Source organism: Psittacula echo, assembly GCF_963264785.1.
Source record: "Psittacula echo genome assembly, chromosome: 4".
NCBI classification, from domain to species: Eukaryota; Metazoa; Chordata; class Aves; order Psittaciformes; family Psittacidae; genus Psittacula; species Psittacula echo.
In genome coordinates, this window is record NC_137738.1 from 107,683,605 (window position 1) to 107,703,698 (window position 20,094).

At 42.9% G+C, this 20,094-nt stretch overlaps 1 protein-coding gene across 1 annotated transcript in view; it reads left to right on the forward strand.

The window, feature by feature from the left end:
• Window positions 1–224: 224 nt before the first annotated feature.
• Window positions 225–20,094, forward strand: part of FBXO16 (F-box protein 16) — a gene marked incomplete at both ends in the record, with an annotated part of 29,611 nt that continues 9,741 nt past the window's right edge. Inside the window, 5 exons of the mRNA XM_080615956.1 lie at window positions 225–320; window positions 7,118–7,153; window positions 14,706–14,912; window positions 16,160–16,324; window positions 17,222–17,427. Of these exons, the coding sequence (XP_080472082.1) occupies window positions 225–320; window positions 7,118–7,153; window positions 14,706–14,912; window positions 16,160–16,324; window positions 17,222–17,427 (710 nt within the window). The remainder of the gene's footprint in view (window positions 321–7,117; window positions 7,154–14,705; window positions 14,913–16,159; window positions 16,325–17,221; window positions 17,428–20,094) is intronic.

The window sequence follows — 20,094 nt, forward strand, 5'->3', positions numbered from 1 at the left end:
ATCAGGCCTTTACTGCCACGGTTACTGTGGGTACATGAAATAAAAGGCCTCACCCTAACTATCCTTCAAATAATTCTACTTGTATCATTGCTATGCTATGAAATCATTGGATTCCTTCTACAAATTATTTGCTTTTCATTAACATACTGTAATGGAATAGCACAGACATAATTTTGGTCTTTGTTCTGTTCAGATGACATCAGTGGACCCACAATCCCGTGTCTATGGCATTTGCACCTCCTAGAAACATGGAGGGCCCCAAGCTACAGACCAAGATGAGCACATGGACTCCACTGAATTCTCAACTTATGAATGACAAGGCAAGTTGTGTGCAAATGAGTGAAATTTATAGAATCCCAGAACTGCTGAGGTTGGAAGGGACTTCTGGAGATCATCTAGTCCAACCACTCACGGCAAAGTCACACAGAGCTCAGGATCTTGTCCAGTCAGTTTGGAATGTGCTCAAATCCCAAGAAAAATTCTCAAGTCCTAGAAAAAATTAACTTATGTTCTGCCTGTGTAGGTCATGAGTACTGTAATAAGAACTTTACTATTGGAAGTATATATATATCAAAAACGCATTCAGTCTTTATTATATCTACATATATATAAAAACTATTATTATGTAAAAATTGGGAATTCTAGTGTACATTGTTTAAAGTATACAAGTATTTAGTCCAAGTATTGTTATTTTGCCAAATCAGTTGTTTTCAAACAAAAAATTTGTATTAGTTTCTTAGTGAAAGTTACCAAATCATTCTTTTTCTGCACCATAAGGCTTTAGTTTAAGACCAGAGCAAACTGAGTGTCAGAGTAAGTTTCTGAGTGGCCAGCATGCTCCATCTCAGCTCGTAGGAGAGGCCTCGGTACCCATGCCCTGGCTTCTCTGCTAAGCCTTGCAGTGATGAGCCTCACTTGATATTTTGGAAACTGAAGTGATGCACTCAATTTATAAATAACAAGATGCATTTCCTAACCTCCCACTCTTTATACTATATATGTTCATGTATCACCAGGAGCATATTACTCCCTTGGAATTTGGTTTAAATGTCTTTTGATGATTCATAGCATTTAATCCAGAGAAGCCCATTACATCAGGTAGTCTGGCTTCCTGGATTTCTTGGGACCTCTTGCTTCACACAGTTCTCCCAGTCTTGAGTTCAGGAACTAGAATTTGGCTAAAATATATCTTCCACAAAGGTATCCAGTCTTCCTTTGGGGTTAAGAATCTTGTAAAATAAAAATTTCATCACTTCCCTGATAATTTTCTCATGATTAATCCCCTATACCATGAAAAGATGAAACCTTGGTCCTGTCTGAATACCTGTAGCATGAGCATCCATTATTTAAATCTTCCCCTGATAGCTTATTAAATTCTCCTGTAACCAGTATTTTTCCCTTGTGGAAGGACTTTAACTCTGCTTCAAGCCAACACTTGAACTTTTCTTGATAAACTAAACAGATTGAGCTCTTTGATGTCTTTTCAATCTGGCATATTCTGCAGCCTTTGAATCATGTTAATGTCTGTCTCCTACACCCTTTAAAACATATTTTTACAGACGCACATCACTGTATGATCTAACATATCATGTTAGATCTAACTAGTATTAATCTAACTAGAAATAAAGTATGATCCAATTAGAAATAAATATAGCGGTGAAACCACCCCTTAGCATCTTCTTAATCCTCTGCTCCTTAAGCAGTCTGATGTTGCATTGGGCTGCAGCAAAACTTTTAGAAGTTCATATTGAGTTCTTGTATACTCCAATGCTAAATGATGTTCCAGGTAGGAAAGAACATACCATAAGCTCAGTGATTTAATTTGTGATAACAAATATTTGCTTGTTTCTGATCCAGGTTTTAAAGCATTGACCTGCCTGAAACTTCTTTTTATACTGCTTTGCACTGTTAGCAGAAAAAAAAAGTACTTCCAACAAAATCATTGCTGACAGCTGAAATGAGGAGATAATCCAGTTGATATATAGATATAAGGAGCTAGTGAGTGAGAAGGTGCCATTTTCATACAACCATATCTCTGTTTATTTCTGCATTCTTGAGTTAAGGGAAAACACAAAGAGAGAAAATAATTTATAGATAGGAGGTATGTGAAAACCAGTGAGAAGATGAAAGCATAGAGAAAAGAGATGTGTGAGAAATGTACTTGTTAGTAGAAGAGGCAATGAAGGGCAGGAGTGGTGGGAATTCATTCAGCTGCTGCCTCCATCTATGGTTTTCTGCCCTTACAGCAGCTGTTAGAATTAGAATGGTTTGAGTGGGAAGGGACCTTAAAGCTCATCCAGTTCCAACACCCCTGTCACAGGCAGGGACACCTTCCATTAGATCAGGTTGCTCAAAGCCCCGTCCAGCCTGGGCTTGAACACTGCCAGGGATGGGGCAGCCACAGCTTCTCTGGGCAGCCTGTGCCAGGGCCTCATCACCCTCACGGGGAAGAATCTTCTCATAATACCTAATCTAAATCTCCCCTCTTTCAGTTTAAAGCCATTACCCAGAACACAAAAGACTATCCAGGGTGTTACTACTGGGACACGGGCAGTCGTGATTGTTTAAAGTCAGGATCACCATCAGGGAGAGACGACAAGCAAGAAATCAGAACTAGGAAAACTCATATTATGTAGCATTCGTAGTCAGAAAACCAGAGGAGGAGGCTTAGATATGCCAAAGTTGTGCTACAGTCAAGAATGACATAACGATGGGGCAGCCTGCTCACCTGCAGCAAAACCAGATAGACTGCATCATCAGCCCTGCTGAGTGCAGTGCTGTGCTGCCATTAAGGAAGGGCTGGAAGTCAGAAGATGATTTGCCTTCTGCTGGGCAGTAATTCAGGTGTGGGGTAGAAGACCCACCAGTGGCATTTGCAGCAAGGGGTGGAAGGATTTGCCAGGCAGCCTTGAATCTGAGCTTATTTAAAACCACCTGAAGACATGGATATGAGAGATCTTAGGAGCAACCTAGGCTTCAGGCTGTGTCCAAGGCCAGCCAGTTGTACACTGTAGGTATAACTCCAAGGCCTTGGAGGAGAAGACAGTAAACATAGGCTTGATCAAGGCAGAGAATGATTACACCAATTTTGGGCCATTCTGTTGCTAATTACTACTTCCAAGTGCCTGGAGTAGGCAGAACTTTCTGACTGGGTTGGCCCAGATATATCTCCAAGAATGCTGAAAGCAAATACGTCTTTTTCTGATCAAAGACCATTAACATTGCTTTCAGTTATATAAATAGCTCCCTGCTTCACTTGAATTATCCAGCCCCAAACTTAGATCTTTGACTATTCATCACTCGCTTGTGGCAAATCCTTTTCCAAGTTCTTCTTGTTAAGTGTGGGTTTTTTACGCTGCCAAGTGTCCCACATGCAAATAAAGCAAAAAGTAACTGTCAACATACGAATAAAAGAAATGTCATTTTCCACCCCTCTCAAGAGACACTCCTGCTGAGAGAGACAGAGCTAATACTGTCAACTGTTGCACCAGACATCCACACTGATAATATCTTTCTCTGCAGGAACCCTCTTTGCTGGCTGTCATATCAATAACATGTTTGGAGTTTATAATGATCACACATATTTTCCTAGTTGTGGTTAATAGCTGATTTTATGTGCAGTTACAAGCTCTTTGATCTGTCTTCTGGAAAAATCATGTACAGCATTTCTTCACTTCCCAGGTCACAATCCTGAGTACAGAAGGCAGTTTTGTGGTAGTGGGAAGCCATGTGCTAGTGCTTTCAGGTCTAGCTCCCTATGGATAAAGGTCAACATCATAAGTCCTCCACTGTATTTCGCTACTGATCATCCTCCATGTTACTTGTCACTGTAAAATGGCTAGGGAACAATGACTGGTCTTGCTATGTTACTCCTAAGGGTCTTGCTGTGTTAAGATTGAAGCCATCACTAGGGCTGTGTGTGTGGTAGCTACCAGTGTTGTATCCTTTCCAGAAGATTTCAGGCACTCAGTGTCTCCAACTCAGGAGAACTGAAAATTCTAAAATAAAGAGGTAGGAAGCCAGTCTTCTGATCTCAGCAAGCACATGAAACATCACGCATCACTGTATGCCCACAAGAGCAGGGCGCTATGTTGGTACATCATGTGGGCAGCAGTTGCAAAGCAGGAAGCTGAGAGGTAGCACATTGCAGCCACTCTGCAGAGCTGTTCTTCACAGTCCTGCACACAGAGGCCTTGAACTTTAGAGAGTTTTCTGCAGTGAAAGGAGGCTTTCACAGGATCCAGGCTGTAGAGTTAAAGGTCAGGAAGAAGTAGATGAGACCTTTCTGGATGAAGCCTCATGTTCACAGGCCTTGGTCCTCGTGGGGAACTTTAACCATCCTGATAGCTGCAGGAAGGACAGCACAGTGGGTGCATGCAATCCAGAAGGTTTCAGGAGTGCATTGATGATAAACTTCCTGACAGGTCATCGAGGAACCAACAAGGGAAGATGCTCTGCTGGACCTCATACTTACAAAGAAGGAAGGACTGGTTTGGGATGTGAAGGTCAGGGACAACTTTGGCAGTAGCAACCAGGAGATTATGGAGTTCAGAATACCTAGCGGAAAAAGCAAGACTATTATCAGGATCACAAACCCACACTTCAGGATAGCAGACTTTGACCTCCTCAAGGATCTATGTGGAAGAATCACACAGAATGTGGTCCTAGAGAGAAGAGAGCTCCAGGAAAAAAGGTTGATTTTCAGACTTTAGTGAGGCTTTCAGTACTGTCTACCATAACATCCTCATAGACGAACTGATGAAGTGCAAATGAAGAGTGAGGTGGACTGAGAGCTGACTTATTGGCCTCAAAGGATTGTGATCAGCAGCACAAGTACAGCTGGAGGCAGGTCACTAGTTGAGTATGTCAGGGGTTACACTGGGGCCAGGATCATTTAAAATCTTCATTAACTACTCGGATGACAGGGCAGAGTGCACCTTCAGCAAGCAATTGTAGATGATACAGAATTGGGAAGAGTAGTTGATAGGTTAGATGTTTGTCACAGTTCATAGAATCATCAAACAGCCAAGGTTGGAAGTACCCTGAAAAGATCATCTGGTCCAACATTTCATGGGAAAGGGAGCCTAGATGAGATTCTCTAGCCTCCTGTCCAGTTGTGTATTGAAAATGCCAGCAAAGGAGACTCTACCGTGTCTCTGAGCAGGTTGTTCTGGTGATTAAGAAGAACCTTGACAGGCTGGAGAAATGGTCTGACTGTCTGGAAGGCAGACAGAATGACATGGGGGGTCTGGTGAACACCAAGTTGACCATGAGCCAGCAAAGAAGGCCATGATTTTCCTGGGCTACATTATGCAGAGTGTAGGTGGCAGGTCAAGCGAAGTGATCCTTCCCCTCTACTCAGCACTGGTGAGGACAGATCTGGAATCCCCAGCAGAAGACATGAACTTAATGGAACAAAACCAATGTTAGGCTGCAAAAATTATTAAGGTTGAGAGATCTGAGGCTGTTCAGCCTGGAGAAGTAAGGTTTATTGAGGACCTTATCAATGTATATAGATATCTGATGGGAGGCATAAAGGAGACGGGGCCAGACTCTTCTTGGTGACATTCAGTGAACAGACAAGAGGTGACAGCCACAAATTAAAATACAGGAAGTTGCATTTAAGTTAAAAATATATATATATAAAAATCTTACTGTGAGGGTGATCATACACTGTAACAAGATGCCACAGAAGTTGTGGGTTCTCCATTAAAGAAGATATTCAAAACCCATCGGGACATGGCCTTGAGCAACCTGCTTTAGTCCAAACACCTTAGCAGGGAGTCTGAACTAAAGGATCTCCACAGGTTTAGAATCAAAGAATCATAGAATAGTTAGGGTTGGAAAGGACCTTAAGATCATCTAGTTCCAACCCTCCCTGCCATGGGCAGGGACACCCCACACTAAACCATGTCACCCAAGGCTTTGTCCAACCTGGCCTTGAACACTGCCAGGGATGGAGCATTCACAACTTCCCTGAGCAACCCATTCCAGTGCCTCACACCTTTACTGTAAAGAATTTCTTCCTTATATCCAATCTAAACTTCCTCTGTTTAAGTTTGAACCCGTTACCCCTTGTCCTGTCACTACAGTCCCTGATGAATAGTCCATCCCTAGCATCCCTATAGCCCCCCTTCAGATACTGGAAGGCTGCTATGACGTCTCCACGCAGCCTTCTCTTCTCCAGGCTAAACAGCCCCAACTTTCTCAGCCTATCTTCATCCGGGAGGTGCTCCAGTCCCTTGATCATCCTGGTGGCCCTCCTCTGGACTTGTTCCAACAGTTCCATGTCCTTTTCATGTTGAGGACACCAGAACTACACACAAGCCCTGCGGAGAAGGACTTGGGGGTGTTGGTCGATGAGAAAAGGAACATCAGACGGCTTCAGTGTGCGCTGGCAGGCCAGAAAGCCAACCGTATCCTGGACTGCATCAAAAGGAGCGTGACCAGCAGGTCGAAGGAGGTGATCCTGCCCCTCTACTCTGCTCTTGTGAGACCTCACTTGGAGTATTGTGTGTAGTTCTGGTGTCCTCAACATGAAAAGGACATGGAACTGTTGGAACAAGTCCAGAGAAGGGCCATGAGGATGATCAAGGGACTGGAGCACCTCCTGGATGAAGATAGGCTGAGAAAGTTGGGGCTGTTCAGCCTGGAGAAGAGAAGGCTGCGTGGAGACGTCATAGCAGCCTTCCAGTATCTGAAGGGGGGCTATAGAGATGCTAGGGATGGACTATTCATCAGGGACTGTAGTGATAGGACAAGGGGTAACGGGTTCAAACTTAAACAGGGGAAGTTTAGATTGGATATAAGGAGGAAGTTCTTTACTGTAAGGGCGTGAGTCACTGGAATGGGCTGCTCAGGGAAGTTGTGAATGCTCCATCCCTGGCAGTGTTCAAGGCCAGGCTGGATGAGGCCTTGGGTGGCATAGTTTAGTGTGGGGTGTCCCTGCCCATGGCAGGGGGGTTGGAACTAGATGATCTTAAGGTCCTTTCCAACCCTAACTATTCTATGATTCTATGATTCTATATTTTGTAGATTGATTTTCAAGATGTATTTTTCTTAGGACACATTGAATACCCTTTAAATATTCAATTTTGTTTGCATGTGTTTTTTATAGGTATTTGAAGAAAGAAGAGCCTTGCTTGGAAAATGGGTAAACTTTTCTCTTTAAAGGTTATATTTATATATATATATTATACTTAAATATTTCTGAACTGAGGAAGAGATTACTATAATGGAAATGTAAAACTTGTCTATTTTGAAAAATGGGTTCATTTCCTTATGTGAAAGTGAGCTGTAACTGCTCTACTTTTGAGGAAGGTAAAGGTGTAAATTTCCACAGTGCCCACATTCTGCAAGCTCTGAACATGGGAAATCATATCCCATCTGAAATGGGATAAGAAACCCTGGGAAACGGTCTGTGAAGTCTTCAAAGAAGATACTGGATGTTTAGGTATTGCCATTGCCTGCTAGCAGGTCTTTGAAACCCATAACTAGTGACATGTTATCTACCAAATGCACACATATGGCTCTTCTTACTGTAACCACTGGGCACCTCACAATTGTTTGTTGTCATTATCTTCACAGCTCCAACATAAGACAGAAAAGTGCCGTCACCCTGTTTTGTAGATGAAAAAAGGAGGCATAAAAAGACATGAGATGGGATTTGTCTGCCCCAACCACACATGACTGCAAGTTAGGCAGTCAGGCTGGGGTTTCTCTGGCCTGGTGTCTATGTCTGAAACATAATATTCAAGCCTGTCTAGTCTGGTCATCAGAGGCTCCTTGTGGAGTCAGCAGAGAGAAAACAGTGCTTCCAGAAGGTAATTCATCTCACTTACTGTAGGACGAAAGATCAGCCCTCTAGGAGTGCCTGTTTCTTCCCACAGCCTATGAGGGGGGAGTCATACCAAGCTGCTTGAAAGGAATACAACTCTAATTGACCTATGCTGGAAGCCAATAGCAGATCATGCAAGGACACAAAATTTGCCTGAATCCTAAGCTCTCCCATTAAATATCACATCGTGCTTTTTCTTTTATATGGCAAAATCCATGTACTATCCAGTCACTATGGGAAAGTGGCTATAGTCTGCTCAGTCTCCTACGGAAAAAGGAATATAGACTCAGGGATGTTATTGCAATAAATGATTCAGCTGAAGGTATTAATATGGCTCAGTAGTAACTGTATGGTTGAGCCCTGTGCACGTCTTTGTAAACAGAACCAAAGAACCAGTTATGTGGTCATATATGATACAAAAGCTAAACAGAAATATAGAAATGATGCTTGATAAAAGTATTTGCACAGTAACTTTATTTGAACTATGATGCTTAGTCTTTATGCCTGATAGGTCACTCGTGGAAATTTTTTGCATGTGAACTGGTCTTTACGGACAAGTATTTTGATTTGAAGCTCATAAGCTTTATTCATCTTGATAGGAAATATTCTTCATATCTTCTTGACATGCATGGATTTTGATAACAAGGAATTTCACAGGCACCAAGAAAACAAAATGATTGAATTATTATTGTTCAAAAACCACCTTTTAGCATGACTGTCAGTAACTGACAGACCTAAAACCCGTCTCCTGAATGCTGTTGGATGTTTCAAAATGCCCATGGGATATACCAGCAAAAGGGCAAAAATGTTTTCATTAGAACCCTCACTGAAAGAACAAAAAATCTGGACATATCTTTCTTCCAAACACACATCAGAGTGCTGAATCATCTTCTGAAAGGTTGCATTTCTGACCCTTCATATGACACAAGATCAGTAGCTCTCATCGCACTCCTGCAGAGCTAATTCTCTTGTGCTTCTGTCATTCATCATACTGATGCAAAGGGTGCAGAAAACACAAAAGCTGTTCTTAACTCCCTTCAAAGCCTGTGGCATTATAGTATCTGGTATGCAAAGCCTAGAGCACTTTGAGTTTGAGAGAAACTGTGTCAAGAAATCACAGTGCTCAGGGCAGGAGTTTTAACATTGATTCACATGACCTTCTCAAAGTGCTCTCAGGAAATATGGACCAGATGTAACTGTTGAAGGGGGGGTTTGTATAGCTGGGAACCCACAGCCAATGTACTTGTAAATGCTTTATTATGAAACTGGAAGGCTGAAATCTGTCCTAAAGTCCAGAATTTATAAGCTTTTCCAGTAACATCTGGATGATGGAATGGAAAGTACATACTCATCTGCAGATGATACCAGGCTTGGAGGAATTTCATGGATTTTGGAGAGTAAAAATCAGAATTAAATGGTCTGCAGTTTGATGAGGGCAAGTGAAAAGTACTGCATATTAAGAAAGACATTTACAAAAACTGCAGATCTGAGAAAATCCATTAAAAATTGCTGGGAACTATGGTGGGTTGCAAATTGAAAGTAAGCTGACAGTGTCTTAGAATTGTAATAAAGGGAAATATCCTAAAGAGTTGTCTGAAAGGCAGAGCCATGCTCCATTCTGCTCCCTGCATTTTGGGAAAGCTGAGATCCAGTTGGATATGCTTTTCAGAGCAAGTCAGATGTGAGAAGAGTCTCAGGTCCAGAAAAATATGAAAATAATCTCTTTACTGTAGGGAAGATGGAGAAAAGATGTAATAATATCTTTCCAATGACACACAAAGGATGTCCAAAAAGAGGAAGGGAATGATCTAATCTCAGTGTTCACATTGGATAGGACAAGAAATCATGGACTTGTATTGCAGTGATGGAGAGGCAATTTAGACACGAGCAAAATCCAGTGCTACAGATAATTCACTGCTGGAATGGTTTGCCTAGGGGTCAGGGGTGGGATCTCCATCCCTGGAGTCTTTTGAGAACAGGTCAGACAAACCCATGTCAGGAATGGTTTAGGTAGAGTGGATCCTGCCTTGTGGCAAGAGATGAACCAGCTCAGTGTTTCTCAACCTTTTTAACTCAGCTTCTTAACTGAAGGACCATCCAACCTTCTGGGAAAGCAGAACAGGTTGCCTTGTGTGGCATTGCCACAGCGGTTTTCCTTCACAGCCAAATAATGATTAAACTTTGGCTGCTCATTGTTCATTTTATTTTATCTTTGTGATTTTAATTGCATGCATCCAGGGACTATGTATGTGCATTTTCATTTAGTTATTTTTTTCCAGTTGTGCCACAGAACATCTTTGATGTCGCCAGGCTTGTTGTGGTCCGTAAAACATGGGTTGAGAAACAATGAACTAGCTGACCTGAAGGGATGTCATTTCTCTGTTCCTGCACTGCTGGGCAGTCCCGAAGGGCATGGGACTAGCTGTGCCATCCATCACTTACACTACCCAAGATGCTCAATGGGACCCTCTACAATTTTTTGTCTGTTTCAGATTGTGCTGAGCTTCACAAAGTGTTATTGCTGCATGAAGTGAAAGCAGTGGTGGTATGTAGTGGCAACAGACTGCTTGTCTCACGTGGCTGTTCCCGTGCATGTGTATTTGCAGGCCCTGATCCTACTGGAGGCATTTATACCTCCAGTATACCAACTTGTTTACCCAAGTATTCAGATGCATGTAGAAGAGAAATTGTGCTGCCATCTCTCAGTTGAAATGCTTTTGACAGTTAAACTGTGCAAGGGTTAACATATCTCTGCTAATTGTGTTTCATTCTAGTTGCTTTTGGTCTGTATTGCATCCAGTGCAGATGCCTTGACATGCTGCCTCTCAGCCTCCTTTTCTGCTGTGTTCTGCAAGCCAAAAATTCCTCCCATTAATTTAAAAAACATAAAAGTATTTTGCTCTACCTTAATGTTCAGTGCTATCATGCTGACACCCAGGTTAATAAGTTGACAGTGAAGCTGGGGTTGAACTTGTAGATTGAGACACCTAAATTTCACTGTCTCCAGGTGAGCTGAGCATCTCAGCTTCCGTTATAGCCAAATGAGATGTAGACAAGTCAGGTGAGCACAGACAGTGATTCAGTTCACCCTGTGGGCTACATCTTCTGTTAGTAATTTATACAGCACATCCGAGTGTTCCCAGGTACTGGAACTTGCTCATTCACACTGAAATCGTTCACACGCTCCCTGGCACGATTCTGGCCTGGGTTGGTAGCACTTTTCCAGGCATTGTTCAGACACAATTTGGACATTAGCCTGGCCAGGAACTTTGCCAAATTCACAGTTTAGATCCAGCCACCTTGTTTTAAAGGGTGTGAGTACAATAGTGGGGACATATGTGTTATCTAGCTCTCGGTCTCATTATCTATCTCTCATACCACAGCAAATACAATGCAGGACTTGCAGATGACTCTCATCCTTGGAATCACAGCTTTGGGCTTTGCAGGACACCCCACCACACAGGGCAATGGTCTTTGGGCAGCTTAACCCCACCCCTAGTCACTGCAGACCCCCACCAAGCCTTCCTCAACAGTCTTCCCAGAATTCTTCTCTTGCAAAATTTCAGGATTAGTTGTGTAACTACAGTTGTGAAAGCAAAACCAAACAGATCCTAGGGGCTAGTTGCTAATTGCTGACATGGAGCTGCTTGGCAGCAGAGATGTTTAGGATTTGGTTTGGTGGATTACTGTATCTTACAGATATTAGGTGCCTGCCTGCTTCATCCCTTCTCACTCAGGTCCTGGGTTGCCAACAAATCCCTTCATCCGTCTGGTAGAAGATAGATAGAGAGGATGGGAGAGGAAAATTGCTTTTCCCTAGGTAAATCATTTCCATCTACTTGCAAGCCATTCTGCATAAAATCTTAGATGACTAGAGAATTCATTCCTACATTTGCAGAGTGCAGAGATGCCTGCATGTGATCGTAACCCTGTGAACTCAGGTTGATGGGCTGGGTTGGAGATGAGGATTATGTCCCATTTCAGTGGCTAGTTCAAGTTAGTAAAACAACCTGTCTTCTACAGCAGAGAAGGGCCTCTTTAGGTTAAGCGGCGGAGCCTCTGTACTTTGGCACTGAGGTCCTGGGCTCTCCCTTTAGTGTCAGGCTGTGTTATTTGTGTGTGTGCACTCATGGATTAATTGTAAACTGATCGCAGAAGCAGGCACTGAGCACTCTGCATTGCCAACTTAGCCTTATGTCATACAGTCCCTGGGGAGACATTGTTCGCCAGGGCTTTGGGAAAGGCACAGAAAAGGGGAAAAGTGTTCCTAGCTGTGCATAGAGAAGGTGCAGCACCTTAAAAAGAGGAATCCTGTCCAACTGGTTGGGTTGCTGTAATCACACACAAGGGGAGGAACTGTGGAGAAAGGCAGCCAAATGTAGGATGGGGATATGCTTGTTAATACTGGAAAAGAGACAAATTATGCCTACTTAACTACTTGGCTGCTGCTGAATGTGATGGAGATGAAGCTATGTGTTCCCATGCTCCTGACTGTGCAGTGCTGCTTTAAATGGAGATTCCCTTGCAGTGTAAACACAGGCTAACGATGCTGGAAGGAATTGCTTTGTTGCAAAACCCATGGCAGAATGGGAAGAGTTAAATATTCTGTCTCAAAAGACAAGCTAGATTTGCTTTGATTAGTTCACTTAATTTCTCGGGGTGAAAGAGAATAAGCCAGTCACCCCTTGTCTCTGGAACATACATGGGAGACATTCATCTTTGCAAATTGGTGATTGCAGATTGTTTTAATGAGAAGAGGATGTAGCTGTGATCATGCATGGGGAGTGTACACAGCAGCCACTTTTCCACTTTACCATGTGACAGAGAAAGCCTTTTATGTCAATCTGAGGGTCAGAAGGGGACAGGCAGAACCGCCTGTATCCTCCTCTGGTACACCTTTGTCTGATTTTATTCTCAGGGAACATATTTCCAAGCCCCAAACCCAAAGGTCCAGCTTCAGTTTTTCCTTAGTACTCTGCTAAATGTCATTAGAGGTGAAATTTATATGCAAAAAGGGATGGGAGGAAGAGGGTGTATTCCTTAATTTACTGTCTGACTGTGTCTGGAAAGGCACGGACATTTGGAAGCTTTTTTCTATTTGGCATTTCACCCCTCTGGGATCACCGGAATGCCAATTCCACACTTTCTTCATGCTGACTTTGTTAGAGGTCTTGCAGAGGTGTTAGCAAGAAGAAGAAGAGCTACTTACTTCTTAGACTTCATTCTCCAGTACGGGAATTAAATACATCCAGAGAGCAAGAAAGAAAGAAATAAAGGGTTCTTTAATATGATCTGGAAAGAAATTACTTCTCAATTACTTTTTGTCTGCACAGTATGTTTGAAGTGATATTCTGCCAGTCCTGCACTTGACCATAGATTTGAGGAAGGAGAGCAGAGAGAAAGAAAAAAGCTGAATTTCTAGTCTGTTTTATTCTGAAAGGGAAGGGCAGGGACATTGGACATTCAATCATTTGCCCATAATAATAAAAAGTATATATAAGAACTGCATGATTTTTCTTATTACTTTTAATTTTTGGAGGTCCCATTTAACTAAGGATTTCAAATGCCCCTGGGGATAAATGCAGAAATTAAAGCAGTGTGATTTAACCTGTGGAGAGCAAGTTGCCAGCTTTCCATAGCTGGCTTCAGGAAACAGTCCTATGAAAGCAGGGTGTGTGTTTTGGGGATGGCCAACACGTGAGAAAGAAACAAACAGGGAAAAGTAGAATTCCCCAGCCAGGGGAATTCCCCAACCGGTTCAAATTTCCCTTTGAAAAGGAGGTGACTTGGGGTCGAGACTGCTCTTGGTGTGCTAGAAAGGAGGATGAAGCGGGACTTGTCTGGAATCTATATTTCACCTCTGGAAAGCCATCTTCAACCATGTTGTGGTTCTGCTGCCTGCAGTTCCCACTGGGGATTCCAGCTGATCCTGCCTGTGCCACTGTGGTCCTCTGACAATTTCTCCCTCGCGGCACTTTGCACTGCCCTCGCAGCCAGGACTGCTCTTGCAGGTTTTTGAGGCAGATTGCACAGATTGTGGTGATGAGGTCAGTCTCCTCCCAGGAGATTCCTGCTGACAGGGCCCTTTCCATCCTCTGCTATCAACACAAGCTAAACACCAGCTACTGCCACCATTGCTCCCACCCTGTTTACACAGCTCGGCCCGCTCTGCTCAACACAGCATTGTTGTTGCCATTGTAGCAAAGTGATACATGCTTGTGTGGTTATCTGAGGCTCATTTCTTCCCGCAACTGTTTTAATCCTCCTTTTTAGATACCCGCCATAAGCATGGAAATGCTGTGAAGAATCTTTGTTACTACGCTGCTGGATCTATGCCTCAGATTTTCCCTGTGAGACATGGGCAGCTGATTCTGTTTCTCTTTTCTCTGCTCCTCTGCAGTAGGAATTTCTCCCTTATGCAGTGGGATTGTGAGAATAAATACTTTAAATATTGTGAGGCACTCAAATATTGCAGTAGTGGGAGCCATAGAAGTGCCAGGATAGATGAGGAATCAGGACTGAACTCATTGCAATTTGGGACCCGATCCTGTAAATACACATCTGAGTCTCCTCCTTTCCATGACTAAAACCAAGTCTCAGAGCTGGTCCCAGGAGCAAAGAGTCTTGTGAGCATGAGTGTGACCTGGACTAGGCCATCCTGGATCCTTTGAGGATTATAAATATATGTTACATGGCTTCAGAGTTTCTTTTAATGTAGCCTCTGCATTTGTTCCCAGTACCTACGTGCTTTGCTCTCGAATGAGTCACCAGGAGCTGCTGCTTATGCAGCTTCTCTTGCCTTAAATGTGAGCTTTATTTTAAGAAGCTGAATCTCTGGTTTCTCAGAACCTGAAACTCCTTTTTTCAGTTTGACAAGTGGACAGATGGTCAGAGGCGGAGGATCCTGGTGGACCTGTTGGAACGCTGCTCCCTATCACAACAGAAATTTTGTGCCAAGCAGCTACAGAATCGAGTCCCCACTGAGGCTCTAGATTTTACCACAAGGCTTCCTAGAGTCCTGTCTTTATACATCTTTTCCTTCCTGGATCCACGGAGCCTTTGTCGATGTGCACAGGTAAAAAACCCAGCACGTACCTAAGGTTTAGAAAGTCAAGCCAAGCGAGATTAAAGTAAAGAAATAGCACTAGTTGTCAGCAACGACATACCAGTGCTGTTCGTGACGCAAGAATGTCTTCTGACTCGGCAGCCTGGTGCCAAATTCTTAGTGATGCTTGTGTGAGACCGAATCCAACACTTCCACAGATCCTAAATTAAGCTGGATTGGCCAAGGTTTGCAGAAATGAAGAGTAATTTTAGATGCTCAGCTTTAAGGCATTTAAAATGTGGCACTTTACAAGACTGATTCTTCCCAAAGAAGAAGCCTGGTACTTTCTGAAAATCATGTTCTTTTAAAGTACCTTGCACTGTGTGTGCAAAATCATTAATTGTTTTGAAAAATATTGGCTTTGTGCTAGTTGCAAAGAACTGGACATGATGCTTTAAGAAAACCAGATCCTTTAAAATCCTTGACGGTAAAATGTTGGATGTGGAGAAGCAGAGAAGTTACAGATGTGCTTTTGAGCACAGTGCCTAGGGGTTCAGTCTTTTGTGCAAAGTGGCTAAAACTCAAAAAATATATCTGCATGAGACAAAGTGCTATGAGGTGATGCCCAAAGTAGTTCTGAATGAACAAGTTCAGATATTGGTGACACCATTACTGCCCTAACATAGCACTTCTTATAGAACTATGAATATATCAAAATCTCAGCTTGTTTAAAGCTTGCTGTACTATCTTTCTCCAGCATTTCATGTTTTATGTGGCTGCAAATCACGCTATTCATTCACAGTCAGGGAGATGACAGGTTAGGAAATTGCTTACTTAGAAAGAAAGGTCTTTCCATTGTTACTTGTGTCATATCATTGGGCAGCTGCTATTATAAGCATGGAAGTGCCATTAGATGACATGTCCTTAAGCTGGAACAAGCTTTATCAGTGGAAACAAAGGGTTTATTCCATCTACTGTATTCTCATTGAGTAGAAGTGCAGGAATTTGCCCCAAACAAATTGAAATCTTTCCTCTTGGCCCATCATTTCTGGACTATTCCACCCTGTGCTGGAGATCAGCTAACAGGCACCGAGCGTGTCATAAAGGCCTCAAATGGTTTAAAAAGTTTAATGGAAGGTTTAAATGGGACATAAACAATGCTGAAGAACTGTACTAGTTTAAGGATGTAGGAGAATTACATCCACAGCACAGAAGTCTCTAGCTGCCATTTTGGATGCTTGAGACCCCAGGATTTCCAACTTACCAGGCATTCACAGGTGAGCTGGTACTGGAAGTACCTGTCTGAACTAGATCAGCTCTGGATGAAGAAATGCCTGCGTTTTGGCTGGTACATCAACTTCTCCCCAACCCCATTTGAGCAAGGAATCTGGAAGAAACATTACATTGAGATGGTGAAAGAGCTGCATGTCACAAGACCAAAGGTACGTACCTACCACTGCTACAGATATTTGGGGCAAGTGGGAAATTTGGGTTGGTTAGGTTCCTCATGCCTTTGCCTCTTTATCTGTCTGTAACTTCCATTTGTAAAATAGAAGAGTCATCATTTTAAATTAGAATGCAAACTCTTGTGTTGCCATGTGCTCTGCTTTCCCATCATCCATCCCTGGTACGTGGGGGAAGTGAAAATCTCACTAGTTAGGAGAAGCAACCACCAAGGTCAACCTCCTGTGCTTTCAGGATGTTCTGGAGTAGTCCTGTATATTTTTCTCTCCAGCACTCAAGGCTATTCCCCTCTCTTTTTCTCCACTTTAAACAGCAAATGATACCTTGCCTCAACTTGATTAAGCAGAGATGGGGTACCCAGCAGCACCCCTGCTGACATTTCAGAGTCAGTTTACCTGGTGGAAAGGAAAAAAAGCACCCTTTATGCCTGTTGCAGCAAGGGTGTTGTCTCTTTCTCTCCTCTTCAAAGGTGGCAGGGACATTCTGGGGAGATGGAACATTACTCAGTAGCCATTGCTTTCTCCTGAGATTCACTGATGCCATGTCTACTTTGCAGGGCTGTGAGGGGAGATTCTTCTGTCCTGAATTCCAAACTCAGCCCTCTAATTTTAAGCAAACTCCCCTGCAGGCTTTCTCTGTAGCCAATAGAAGCCAATGCGTCTCAAAAGCAGCTCAGGTCACTTTAATATAGATTATGGGACATGGGTGATGACACGCACTCTCAAGGTGCCTATTTCTGTCCATTGACCATAATGGAACCTGGAGAGACTAATTTTGAGTTAATACCCAATTCTCAGAAGCCTAAAGTTTGGCAAAATAAATCTCATTTTCTTTATAGGCTAAAATTTATTTTCTCTTTTAAACTCTCTTATCAGACTCCTTCAAAGGATGAGTTTGTAGTTACTGATGTGCAGCCGATAAGAAGCAACATCCCAGAGGCAAAACTTTTTGTGCCAGGAAAGAGGACCAAAAAAGAAAAAAAAGAGCTCCCACCATGGCGTTCATCAGACAGGCATCCTAGAGATACCATCCGATTCAACTACCTCAACAACTACGATCCCATTGAGCAGGCCAGGCAGGCGTAAGCTTTTCTTTTGCTTACCTTTTGCTTTTTCTGCAACATAAGGTATGTCTGTGTATTTTGCAAGCTCAATTTGCCTGTGCTTCAAGCTGCCTGAAGCCTTATAGTTCAGCAACATGGTGGCAAACCCACTTTGTTGCTCTTCTGGTTTTTCTTGGATCGATCTGGGTCCAGTTGTAGTTACAGCAGCACTACTTTTTGTCCTTTTAGCGCAGAACAGATTAGTGGCTGCCTGTAAAATAGGCTGTAAGTCTTGGGGATGTTACACAGCTGTAATGGGAAGAATCTGGTCAAGAGTTTGTTCAAGAGCTTTTAAATACAGCTGCAAGGTTGAGAGGAATCTGTCACTTTTGCACAGAAAGGAAGAATTAATTGTGATGAAATATAATTTTAGCACTTCAAGGATCTTTGATCTGAAAAGAGATATAGATGACTGAATGCGGGTGCAAGTATAAAAGTATGAATATCCTATAAAACATTTAAGTAATGAATATATTTGCATCTACGCTTCCAGGGATAGAGTGCCTAGATCTATCTGATTTTGGGCTCTCAGGATTAACTGGCCAGCAACTGGCAAAAGAAAGGCATTTCCACCATGAAGTATAGTTTTGCACATTGACTTCTGTTAGGACTGCCCCATATTTTCCTTCAACACATCCGCCATCAGATGTTTTCAGAATCTTTGATCTGTGGTCAAATTTCTGTGCATTAACAAACATCAGTAGAAGCAATAGCAAGGAGGCAGCAGTAGTCACCTATGGGCAGTGTTTGGCCCATTTCTTGGTTAAGTCTCTGTTCATACCACCTCTCGTTTTTCATGGGCTCACAGCAGTTAACCTCAATTCAGCTGATATGCCATAACTTGTGAAACTGGTCAGACTGTCATTAGTCCGAGCCTGGTGAACAAGTAATGGATTAGTGTGGTAAGTGCCTAGCTCCTGTGTGGGTCCCTGTGAAAAGGACTGCACAGCCTCTCACCCAACCGCATGTGAAGAGAGGAGGAGATTCCTCTTCACTGTGCCAACAAAAACCTTGGGAACCCACTGAGCCACAATGAAAGTATCCAGATTGCACTTTCAGTAAATAACTGATAGACCTAAGATTAGCCCTGTGCACAGGAACAATCAACCCATGCATTATCCCAGCTGAGTGATTACTTGGCTAAGCAGTTGTGCACTTACGTAGTCTCTTTCTCAATGTGATTAACTTTGCTGGACCCACCACTCCTCCGGGGTGTTCCACACAGTTCCCAGTGTCTGAGCAAAAACCTTTTATGAATCATTTTTTAATCCGCGTCCCCTAGTCCTAGGATACTGCACTACTTCAAAGAGCTTTCCAGTTTCCACCTCACCCTCTTTCTGTAGTATGTTTCCAAACTCTAGCACCACTTTATGTAGATTTCTTTGAGGCTTTTAAAGAAATAGTTTAACAAAATGTCTCTTGCTGCAAATGGATGTCATAGAATCATAAACCTGATACTATTTTTCAGTTGTACTAAATGTTTCTAGGTAGCAGCTCCCAAAGGTTTCTCTGAGGTTTAGGGTTCCCTTGTGCTAGCTGTGACTCAGTGTCAAAAGAGGGACAAGCCTTGTTTGAAGAGTTTAAAAGTTGATTGTTCCAGCATTGAGCTGTAGACACAGCTGTCAACCAGATGCAAATGATTTTGAGTTGCTAATGATACAGTAAGCACACTGTTTTCTTCTCCTAAGTGAGATTTGAGCCTCTATCCATTTGTGCAGTGGAGAATATTTTAATGCCAAGTATTCTAGCAAGTCTAGCATTTATTCATAATTACAGAGGATTATTGCAGGGAGAGAAATGAATTCTGTGAGATTTGCTTGTTTATCAAGGATCTCTCTTTACTATCACTTAAGCTGAAAGTAATTACTAGTGTGTAGTCTCATCTGTAACGGTTATTCAGCAACACAGGTGTGCCGTTTCAGGTGCTGACCCACCTTCCCACTCACATAATGATATTCTGATGCTTCTTTTCTGTGGACACATTGCTAACAGAGTCCCCTCTGCAGCTCCTTCCTAGAAGTCATAGAATCACAGAATCACAGAATGGTTTGGGTTGGAAGGGACCTTAAAGCTTATGCAGCTCCAACCCCCTGTCACAGGCAGGGATACCTTCCACTACAGCAGGTTGCTCAAAGCCCCGTCCAACCTGGCCTTGAACACTTAGTCCTCCCACTAAGGCTCTATATGGTATCCTCCATCCTTTGCTTCTAGACAGCTACCAAGGGATTAGGTCTTCAGCACTTCACGTCTCCTATCTACAGCAGGAGCAGTGAGACACCCCTTTTCATGCTTGAATGTTCCTCAAGTGCAGGCTTTTGGTGGAGGTGGAAGCGGCAGCTAATGCATGTCTTGGGCAGGTGTAGGTTGCCTATCAATGGCAGCACAATGGCAAAGTGGTCAGAGTGTCCCTCAGGGGTGCCAAGCATTGACTTGGATGGCTGATGAAGGCCATGCTCAGCCAATTGTGTCTTAGTTGAGCTAGGAGTCTCATATGAATGCTATGCAAGATGATCTACCTCGCTGCAGCCTACAGGCTCAGGCAGACCTAGCCTGACCAGTGCACAGGGTTGTAAAGTAGAACAGAGAACCAAGATAAAAATCTCTTCCCCTCCAGGCTGTGTTAGGTATAGTTATTCTTCAGTTTAG